The 11,943-nt window shown below is 36.7% G+C and overlaps 1 protein-coding gene across 1 annotated transcript; it reads left to right on the top strand.

Moving 5' to 3' along the window:
* The first annotated feature begins 2,533 nt into the window (after positions 1-2,533).
* On the top strand, positions 2,534-11,616 carry frg1 (FSHD region gene 1). Its single transcript, XM_051862456.1, has 9 exons — positions 2,534-2,755; positions 2,922-2,986; positions 3,097-3,219; positions 7,482-7,539; positions 10,072-10,186; positions 10,313-10,417; positions 10,611-10,702; positions 11,159-11,269; positions 11,480-11,616. Exons 1-9 carry the CDS (start codon positions 2,694-2,696, stop codon positions 11,514-11,516), a joined length of 768 nt encoding a protein of 255 aa, XP_051718416.1. The 5' UTR covers positions 2,534-2,693; the 3' UTR covers positions 11,517-11,616.
* Positions 11,617-11,943: the final 327 nt, after the last annotated feature.

The raw sequence follows: 11,943 nt of genomic DNA, 5'->3' as shown, positions 1-11,943 counted from the left end.
CTCTGTGCTATGTCAGTGTCTGTCTGGCATATCTGGAATCAATTAAGCTGTCTATCACATGCAAGTTCTCTTTGCTGTTCCTCCAGTCACCCTGTTTAGCTCATTCACCTGTTTGCATTTAAAGAATGCTGCTGTCTTGTTTATTTTACTTCCTGGCAGTGTCACACTATGATTTATTACATGCTCTGACCAGTTCCTCAACAGGCCACCCTTTAATGATTATTATCATTAGCAGAAGGCTGATCCTCAGTGTACTGTTCTGTAACTGATTTGAACTGATTGATTTAATAGACCTTTAAAAGGATGTATTGAAATGAATTACACAGTAGTGAGTCCATATTGTGTGTGTGTGTGTGTACTCCAGTGTTTCATTGTTACAGTGGTCTGCTGAGGTTTTAAATAAGAGAGCTTTGCCATGTTCAGAGCTATTTTGGTTTAAATGGTGGCTCACTCTTGGTAGACGCTGTGTCTGGAAAGAAAAGGGCCTGGAGACACACTGCCTTGGCTCCTCTCTCTCTCTCTCTCTCTCTCTCTCTCTGTTCAGTCTGATAACCAATCTGGCAATAACCTATCCTTTCTGACACACCCTGTGATTTAAAACCATGGTAGGAGCAACATAAGCATGACACACACACACACGCACGCACACACGCACACGCACACACACACACACACACACACACACACACACACACACAATGTTGGGTTTTCATGTTTTACGGGGACATTCCATAGACAGGATTTTTATAGTGTAAAAAACTGTATAATATATCTTACCCCTAAACGCATAACAGAAAACTTCACAAATTTTTCACAAATTAATATTAATATAATATGATTTATAAACTGTTTTCCTCATGGGGACCAAAAAAAACACATATTATTAGTTGGTCAGCTATTGAATTTGAATGGTCAATTAATGAAGTGCGTGTTTCAGTTAAAGAATACTGTATTGTTATTAATTCTGTCTCTGTCAAGATACTATCTCTGTTCAGAAATCAGAGCACTTGGTGAAATACTGTAGGAAAATGTTTATATATATATATATATATATATATATATATATATATATATATATATATATAAAGACTGTAAGAGTGGTAACGTTAGAGTCATGCGACCGTGGTGTAGTTCATTTATAGCCTACGTTTAGAATTTTACTTCTGGCGATTATATTTAGGCTTCAAAATTCATAAAAGTTGTGTTTATTTCTGAAGATTATCATGATGAACAAGATGTGTAAGAATTATAAAAACTTGTGTTGGTCAAAAACAAGCCAATGGGTATTTGTCCAGGGTTGTTGCTAACTTTCGAGTTGGCCTTACTGATCTACATAGGGGGAGACTTTTTGTTTGAGCATCAGTAACTCAGTGGTTGTTTGTGCTAGATGTCTCTAATTTCGATACATAGTAACCACATTTGTCTGCTACAAATATAACTCACTTGGACATGTGTACTACACAACCACAGATTATGTGAGTTAATTTCAAATACAAAGAGTTCTTTTGTTACAATCTACCCTACTACTGGGATGAGCTGTAACACTAGCTGTGGATAGATGTAACACTGAGGTAATTTGCTGAAATAACACCCACACTATCCAATTCTTGCATAAACATTATTGAAAAACAAAGAAAGAAAAAAAAAGGTTTCGAACAACGTGAACAATTTAAACTGACAAAAAAAAAAAATATATGAGTGTATATGAGTGTACTGTATTCCTGTCACATAAGGGTTTAGTCACTAGCTATGTTTCCAAGATCCACCTATTTTTATGTGAATTTCAAGATATTGCATAAAAAACGCTGGATGGAAACACAAAGATGTGCCTAAATTCTAATAATCTGCACAAAAAACTTGTGCGTTCAATTGAGGCAGATAATTTTTTTTATCTGGTAAAAAGACATGAGCATAAACTATGATGGAAACACATTTACTGAATAAATCCCTCGATACGCAACCCAAAAAAACAAACAAAACAAAACAAAATAAATTCATGTGACTGCCTCAACGGAGGATGTGATTGATAACTGGACTCATTGGAATCATCATAGAGGTTGGTTGGTTCAGGTTGTAACATTTTTAATAAACTGTTACAACTACTCCCACCCCAAACAGCCATAGCTAACTGTTTTAGCATGTGGGTTAGATACAAAGCATCAAAATAAACTAGGGAATGTAAGTTAAATAATTATATGTGCAATTCAATGATTGCTAGGCAAAAAAAATAATCTTGATGAACATTTTTACTTTCTTACCTGAAAATCAGTTTTATAGTCATAAAATCTACAAATTTGCTCACAGTCACATTCCACTTCTTCTGTGAGCTCAAAAAGAAGATGGGACTGTATGATATTGATGACGGCACCACAGCTCTTTTCTGACCTGTCAAACTTACAGTGTAACACCTAACCCCGTGTTACAAAACTCCACGGTCTCACCTAAATATTTATATAGATCAGTGGTTGGCCTACAAAAATACATCATCACTGCAGCGCTCTATTTGCACAATAGTATGCAGTGCGTTCTCCGACCGATAGGTGTCGCACTTTATTCCAGCCGCGTCTGTAGTGTGGGTCCTCTCGGCCACCGTATACACGCAGATCTGTTGCTAAACTCTTTCCTGGTGTAAATAACAACGTATGATATCCCACAGAACCACTTTAATACAATTGCCTTAACCTTGTGTAATCATGACAGAGTACTCACACGTAAAGTCTACCAAGCTGGTCCTAAAAGGATTAAACGATAAGAAGTAAGGCTTTCGTTCTGTGTTGCGTTCATGAAAATGTATCGATTCTATAAGTGTTCTACACAGTTTTTGCTCTAATTGATGTAAATAGCTTTGCTGTGTTAGAGTTATGTTATTATTGCTATTATTTCTGCTAATATAAATGACCTGCGACTTCCGTATTGTGCAGAAAGAAGAAAAAGAAGGACAAGAAGAGAAAAAGAGATGATGAAGAGGACAAGCTGGATGTTGTTGGTATGTGCTGCAGTTTATGTCTTTGTAAATGCTGTATGATATGCCTCATAGCTTTAACTTTGTTTGATGCATGTAATAAGCTGTGTGTGTTTCTGAACGTGTCTCATCAGGAGGATGGTGGTCAGTAAAGAGTTTCGGTGAGATCACAAGTACAGTGGCCATAGAGATGCACAGCAACTCCTACATTCATGCACTGGACACTGGACTCTTCACTGTAGGAGCTCCACATAAAGGTGCTGATTCTATTTCCTTCATTCTACTCCTGAAAAGTTGCAATTGCAAGGCAGCTCAGTTTTACTATATAAAACTCCTAGTTCCTATTTTGTGTCTTGTTTTGATTTTGGACAAAATCATAAAACAAATAACTAAATGTTTAAATAATTTAAAAAATTAAAATTCAGAATCAGTTGAACACATCTATACATCATATTTCTTACTCTAGAGTGACATTTTTTTCACTCCAGCGTTTTAACTTATTTTTCCTTAAAGTTGAAAAGTATTGTGATGAATATCCAAGTGAAACCTCTTCTCGAACAGGAAAAAATTAGGACGGGACTTGATTTTGTTAATTGGGAATTGATTGGATCAGTTTTCTTAAAAAAAAAATAAAAAAGCAAGATCATGATGACTTTAAAAAGTTATAGGCTAGTTGAGCAAATTATTGGCGAGTTTAGGTTACAAAGAATGTCCACAGTCAAAAAATCTGTATCTGGAGAACTTTTGTGGCATCAGCTTTGTTACATGTGTATTTGTATTCATTCCTCTACAAAGTAACAGTACATCACATCAATAAAATTCATTGCTGGCAAGACTTAAAGTAGCCACAGCACTAAAATGGAGCATTTCAGACAGAATGTTAAAGGGAGGGAATATAATCTTTTGCAAATATGACTTATTTTCTGCAAAAGATTTTGACATATATAAGTGAACCTCAAGGAGCATATTTAAATAATAAAAAATATATGTCATGACATCATATAATATGAATTTAAATGTTCCTAAATATTAAAAAAATTCTCAGGACCAAAAAATATTCATCTAGTCATTTCATTCAGTCCGGGCCTACCTACCTGTTAACATATGTCCGTCCTGCCTGTTATCACATGTATTTCCATACCTCCCCACACCCTGCTAGCACAGACATCACACTTCATCAGCGCGTTCCGTGTGGCTCTGCAGAATTGTAATTAAGAATTACCATAATTAAGAGATGGCAACCTGTGACATTCAGCACATACCAACAACATCCAGCTTGTCCTCTTCATCTTCTCTTTTTCTCTTCTTGTCCTTCTTTTTCTTCTTTCTGCACAATACGGAAGTCGCAGGTCATTTATATTAGCAGAAATAATAGCAATAATAACATAACTCTAACACAGCAGAGCTGTTTTCCCTTAGACTTGGAATTATGTGTTTATACGGCAACACTATCAACACCGAAATTAATTTGCTGCAGTCATGTGGTACAAGTCAGAGCTCTTTAAGCTGTTTACATTCATTATTATTGCAATGTTATGTGCTTTGAGCTGAGGTAATTTAACACCGTCTCTCTGGCTGTGCGCATTCATGTGTTTTGGAGGAGGCGTGGCTTTGGAGAGCGCTCTGAAGGGTGGGTGGGATCTTATGCTTTCAAAGCTAGCTTGCTGTTGCGAGCCTCTCCAAAACGTCCTACCCTGCCTTTAAGTAAATGAACCGCTGCTGTCTTACAGCTTATGATGCACAAGTGCATTAATATAATGGTGAGATTTGAAAGGAGAAAATGTTAGTTTAAATGAACTAGTCTAGAAGCTTTATTGGAAATAAAATGTTGCATTCTTAAGGCCTATGTTTTAAAATACACCTTACAAGATATTTTTGCAGTCTTTTCGGGCAACAGGAAATTCTTTCTGTGCAATTATACTGCACTATATTTTTTTATGCCATGCCGTGTGGCTTTTATATTGCCTTTTAAATTGAAAAGGTCCCTCTAATAGCGCGGAACAAATAAGTCTCAAAAGTAGAGATGACTAGGTGCTGCTGTTTCTCTGTTGCTCTCAGTATGGAGGGATTTAAAAACCTGAATAATGTTAGGGATCGTCAGTTGCTATTACCGCAGCCGTTCATGCAAAGCACAGAGCAATTTCATAGATGAGTCACCAGAAGGAGTTGTTTACGATTGTTTTCTTTCCAGCTTCATTTTCTGCTTTTCGCTGACCGTTGGTTGTAAGGATCAGTCTCTACATCAGTCTGGAAGCACCATTGAAATTGTGCACACTCCCTAAAATCAATTTAATTTAGTGGTTGAGACCTGAAATTAGGAAATGAATGACTGTAACTGTTGTTGGCACCCACTTCATGACAAATGCATCTGTATGATTACCACACCTCTCCAGGCAAGAAATGTGCTAGATGTGCGCACACACACACACACACACACACACACACACATACACACAAACAAACAAACAAACAAACACACAAACAAACTGTCCTGTAACTTTTTCACTGGAGCATATCACTGGAATGCTCTTGCAGTATTCAGTATCTTTGATAATTCATGAGTTCATCATGTCCACAGCGGGGGGAATAGAATATCAGCTTTTAGATTAACTCTTTTGTTCAGGCAGTCATGGTTGAAGAAAAAAGTACTATTAAAATTTTGCAAGACTCATCAGTATGATAAATTATTGTCAGGTAGTCTATAGTTCTACAAGGCCTTTCTTTGTATTTGATATTCTTATAGCAGATCTTTTCAGTTTTGTTTCATGTTATTAGGGCCCGAGCACTGATGGTGTGAGGACCCTATTGGAATTGCTCGGCCAATTCTTTTTCTTCTCCGAAATGAATTGCATTTTTGAGGGCCTAAACATGCTCAAACTCATGAAACTTTGCACACACATCAGAAATGGGGAAAATTTACGCCTGATATGGGTTTCAGAATTAGGTGTGGCAAAATTTCAATTAAGCGCCCTTCGTGCTACGTTTCACGTACAGGTATGAAATTCAATAGACACATGTAACAGCCCAACACCTACAAAAAAGTCCATGGGTGCAAAATCTGAAAATGTCAGATATTTTGAATTTTCTCTGCAAAATGTTTGCAGTTTTTGCCATTTCCATTCCTTGTACTTTAGCGAACACCTCCTAGAGATTTTATCAGATAAACATCATATTTGGTCAGTCTAATCTAAAGGCCTTTGCGACGTTAAATTGTGAAGATCTTGAGTTTTCGTTGAAGGGTGTGTCCGTGGCGGCCTGACAAAATTCGATGTTTCGCCATGAAGAAGGAAGTTGTGTAACTCGGGCATACAATGTCCAGTCTGCCCCAAACTTCACATGTTTTATTAGAGTCCTGGCCTGAAGACATCTACATGCCAATATTCAGTTACAGTCATAGCACCACCTGCGGGCAACAGGGAATGACATGTTTTACACTGTGATTAACTCCTCATTGAGATTTAACCAGAACAACATCATATTTGGTCAGTCTAATCTTAAGGCCTTAGTGATGTTAAATTGCAAAGATGTTGAGTTTTCGCTGAAGGGCGTGTCCGTGGCGGACTGACAAAATCTGATGTTTTGCCATGAAAGAGGAAGCTGTTGTAACTCAGGCATACAATGTGAAGACATGCCAATATTCAGTTAGTCATAGCGCCACCTGCTGGCAACAGGAAATGGCATGCTTTACACTATTCCCTCCCAGAAACACATTTAAATATGCCATGAAGTACCAAACATACTAGAAACACGGTAAATCATGCAACACTTGGCTAAGTGCTAATGTTTGTGATTAACGCCACGAAACAGGAAGTTATTGTAACTCAGGCATACAATGTCCGATCTGCTCCAAACTTCACATGTTTGATAATAGTCTTAGCCTGAAGACATCTACATGGCAATATTCAGTTACAGTCAAAGCACCACCTGTTGGCAGCAGGAAGTGTGGCACTTTGAAATGAAATGCCATAATTCTCCTGTATTTACTTGCATACATGCATACCGCCCACTGTTCACTGTTTTCCTAAGGCCAACGGGTGGTGGTGAGCCCGGGTGCGAGGGCCCTTTCATCGCTGCTTGCAGCTTTAATTATAATTATTTTGCCATTAAAACTTTGATGCCATGGGAATTATTCAGTTATATTTCAGACATCTGGGGTCAGTAAGATTTTTTTTTTTTTTTGAAGGAAATTAATAGTTTTATTCAGCAAGGTTGACAGAAAAACATTTATAATATTACAAAGAAATGCTGTAGTTTTAATGTGGCAAATAGGAATGTGTAAAAATTGAAGTTTCCATTTACCAGTGTAGAAGTTTATTTGTAATAATAATAATACTTGTAATATTTCACTATATTACTTTTTACTGTATTTTTGATCAAATAAATACAGCCCATGAGCATAAGAAACTTCTTTCAAAAACACTCCAAACTTTTTATTTATTTTTTTTTTTTTTACCATCTCTGAACTTTTTAATGGTAGTGTATATACAGGTTTACAAATATATATGTCTTATGTTTACAGAGGATGAAGGTCCAGATCCTCCTGAACAGTTCACTGCCATCAGACTCTCAGACTCCAGGTAAAGATCATATCCATATCCATAACTAGGTGTCCTGAGTAGGGATGGGTGCATGAAGTTTAAATAAAAGGCTGCAACCACTAACAGCACCTTTTAAATGTATAATCATATGCACCATGTATTACAGTGCCCTCCACTAATATTGACACCCTTGGTAAATATGAGCAAAGGTGGCTGTGAAAATAAATCTGTGTTGTTTATCCTTTTGATCTTTCATTCAAAAAATTCACAAAATTCTAACTTTTTATTTGAAGTAAAACAATGGAAAGTGGGGGGGAAAATCTCATTATGAAATAAATGTTTTCTCTAGTTCACGTTGGCCCCAATTATTGGCACCCAATTATTGCAATGTCCTTTTGCCAAGATACCAGCTCTGAGTCTTCAGCTATAATGCCTGATGAGACAAGAGATCAGAGACCATTCCTTCATACAGAATCTCTCCAGATCCTTCAGATTCCCAGCTCCATGTTGGTGCTTCTTCTCTTCAGTTCACCCTGCTCATCTTTTATAGGGTTCAGGTCAGGGGACTGGGATGGTCATGGCAAAAGCTTCATTAGAGCTTTTCACACTGTGCTTAACCCCAGGTTATCAACGTTCTAAACACTGCTTTTAACCCCGGGTAAAGGAACTTTTCACACTTGTAATTTAGCTGTGGGGTTAGCACCGCTTTTTACCCGGAGTTATGAAGTTAACCCGGGCTTTTTTAGCACCACTTTTTACTCTGGGTTTTGAAGTTTACCCGGGCTTTTGCGGTGTTAACTCCGCATTGCGGTGCCAAACTTGTACAGTGTGAAACAATGCAGTGTTAGAATGTTTCAAATAGATGCTTAGCAACCGACAACCAATCGCGTGCCTGATATTCACATGCTTTGGGCAGTCATGGAAACAGCGCAATGTATATAAGCAGACATTTCTGCGTATGATAAGAAAATTGTCAAACGGTGATCAGTCATTCTTACCTTTATAGTTCGAAAAGTTCATTCAGAAAAAAAAAACTGACATTACAGTCAGCAATGAGGATGCTAGAGCCTTTATGTAAACAGGTCACGTGCTGCGTTTGTCCAGTCAGTAACACTGACACTACAAATGTGCAAATAAGGACTATAACCCTGGGTTTAGGAATGAACAGTGTGAAACGGCAGCTTATGAATACCCAGGATTAACTGTTAACCCCTGGTATAGTAAGAGCAGTGAAACGTGAATAAAGATAACCCAGGATTCCATTTACCTGGGGTTCAGAATGACCCAGGGTTAACTTTTTCAAGTGTGAAAATTTTGTGCTCAGTGACACATTTTTGTGCTGATTTTGATGTTTGTTTTGGATCATTGTCCTGATGGAAGATCCAATCATGGCCCATTATACGATTTCCAGCAGAAGCGGTCAGGTTTTGATTTTTTTTATATTTTAGTATTTGCTAGAATCCATGTGTCTGAACAAGACGTCCAGGACCTCCAGCAAAAAAAAAAAAATAGGCAGACAACATTAAAGATCCAGTGTTATATTTAACCGTGGACATGGGGTACTTTTTATCCCTGTGTGCACCAAACACATCTGGTGGGTTTGCTGCCAAAAAACTATTTTTTTTTTTTTTTACTTTCATCTGACCGTAGAAGCCGGTCCCTTTTGAAGTTCCAGTCTTGTCTGACAAGTGAATATGCTGGAGTTTGTTTTTAGATGAGTGAGGAGGATTATTCTTGAAACCCTCCCGAACAACTTGTGGGGATGTAGGTGCTGTTTGATAAATTTTTAGGCTTTCTGACCCCAAGACTCAACTAATCTCTGCAATTCTCCAGCTGTGATCCGTGGAGAGTCTTTGTCCACTCAAACTCTCTTCCTCACCGTGCATTAGGATGATTTAGACACACGTCCTCTTCCAGGCAGATTTGTGACATCTTTAGTTGATTGGAAATTCGTAATTATTGCCCTGATGGTGGAAATGGGGATTTTCAATGCTTTAGCTATTTTCTTACAGCCACTTTCTATTTTGTGAAGCTCAACAATCTTTTGCTGCACATCAGAACTATATTCTTTGGTTTTTCTCATTGTGATGAATGATTAAGGGAATTTGGCCTTTGTGTTTCCTCATATTTCCTCATTTCCTTGTACTCTTGTGTAGTGTGTAACAGGAAGTCATGGCTGGACAATTTCATGCTCCTAGTCACCCTGGTGTGCTAAAAAAAATAATTAAATATTAAAGGGAATTTACTTCAGAGAGATTTTTCTCATAAGGATTTCTAGGGGTGCCAATAATTGTGGCCCACATGTATTGAAGAAAGACATTTATTTCATAATGAAATTTTCCCCCCACTTTCAATTGTTTTACTTCAATGATGTGTTAGAATTTAGTGAATTTTTCAAATGAAAGATCAAAAGGATAAACAATGCAGATTTATTTTCACTGCCGCATTTGCTCATGTTTACCAAGGGTGCCAATATTAGTGGAGGGCACTGTATTCTATAGGTAATTAAATGATTTTTGAATCGATCATGTGATGTGACTAACTTTTCTCATCTGTTTTGCTGGTTTCTAGGATAGCGCTGAAGTCAGGCTATGGGAAGTATTTAGGTATAAGCTCAGACGGTGTTGTGATTGGTCGATCAGATGCCATCGGCTCCAGAGAGCAGTGGGAACCAGTGTTTCAGGATGTGAGTGAATCTGGCAGTCAAATCAATTCACCAGTCACAATGAAAATAATACTGGCACATTTGGCTAAACAGTTTTGAATTCAGCTTTTACAATTTCATTTATTTTTGTTTTCTTGTTTTCCGTAGGGTAAATTGGCCTTGCTTGCTGCAAACAGTTGTTTTATCTCGTACAGTGAGAATGGAGACATAGTGGCTAAAAACAAGACAGCTGGAGATGAGGAGATGATCAAGGTGAAGCTCTCCTGAACTCAGCCAGCACCAAGATGAATTGATTTTTTTTTTGTTTTTGTTGCTATCTGAACAACATCATAATTCACAGACAATGTATTTTATCTGAATACAAGACTACTGCTGTCAAATTACACTTGACTTTTTCCTGGAATAAAGATCAACATTATTTTTCATGCTTATCTGTCCTCCACAGATCCGTTCATGCACAGAAAGAGAGGAGAAGAGAAAAGATGACATAGCAGATGAAGATAGGGGTAATGTCAAGAACTGTGAGATCAACTACGTGTGAGTGCTTGCATTTATTACAAGGCCTGTCACGATTATTGATTAATTGTCTAATCGTGGTTATTCTATCTAATCACAATTATTTGAGATAACCACAATAATTGTACAGTTTAAATTTTTGCCAAAGAATATTAAAAAATACTTTTGTAAATAAAGATAGATAATCAAAGTCTTCCTTCAAATTATATTAATTTAATTTTTTACAGCGTCAAAGTAAATCACAAGGGCCTTTTTATTATGATTATATTATTATATTGTTATACAGTTCCAATAACGTCACTTACACTGTAAGTGACATGAACAAAAAACAGAATTAAATCATTATGACAATTAAACGTCAGCACAAAATTCATGATTGTGACAGGCCTATTTATTACCTACAGTAAGATTCAGAAGTTGTGCTGTTTATTTAAGCATTCAGTAAAGTAAAATGTTTATGTGAATGTTTGCCTACAGGAAGAAGTTCCAGAGTTTTCAGGATCGGAAGCTGAGGGTGAATGAGGAAGCCAGCAGTTCTCTGAAAAAAGCCAGAACAGATGGAAAATTCCATGAGGCACTGCTGGACAGGTAAGACCTCTGACTTCAGGAGGAAAAACCTCATACTGAATAATAAATAAGTGTAGCCTGGTAATTTAGCTCATCCTTAGATGGAAGAGAAGGTGGCATGTTGATATACCATATTGGATGATTTATTATAGAAGATGGTGTATGAAAAATTGTGAATATGCTAACATTTCTACATTATTAATAATGGGTTTTTTTTTTTTTTTTTTTTAGGAGAGCAAAGATGAAGGCTGACAGATACTGCAAGTGAAACCAGGAGAAACATTTTTTTTTTTTTTTTAATTTTTTAATTTTGTTGTCATGGAATCTCTGCCATTTTTATAATAAACTATTTACTGTTCAGAAGAAAATGTTTTCCCCCTCTTTTTTAAAAAAACAATTATTATTAGAGTTGTAGTAATTTGTGTAATATTGAATTGTAAATGTGATTCATTTCCTAAATTAAATAGATTGTCATTAAAAAATCGCAGTTTGTTTCATATTTTAATTATAATAATTTATTTTACAGTAAGAATGAATAAAATATAAGAAAACATGGTTATTCTTCATCAGTGTTGACATGGTGTGATTTTGTAGGGTTTTGATACATGGCATATGAGAATAGTATTAATGTTGAGCCACATTTGAAGATGTAATTCATCCTGTGAGGCAACTCTGCTGTCTGTTCACTGAATATT

Source organism: Ctenopharyngodon idella, chromosome 1 (assembly GCF_019924925.1).
Source record: "Ctenopharyngodon idella isolate HZGC_01 chromosome 1, HZGC01, whole genome shotgun sequence".
Taxonomy (NCBI): Eukaryota; Metazoa; Chordata; class Actinopteri; order Cypriniformes; family Xenocyprididae; genus Ctenopharyngodon; species Ctenopharyngodon idella.
Note: the sequence above shows the minus strand (reverse complement) of the source record. Positions and strands in the feature narration are given on the sequence as shown.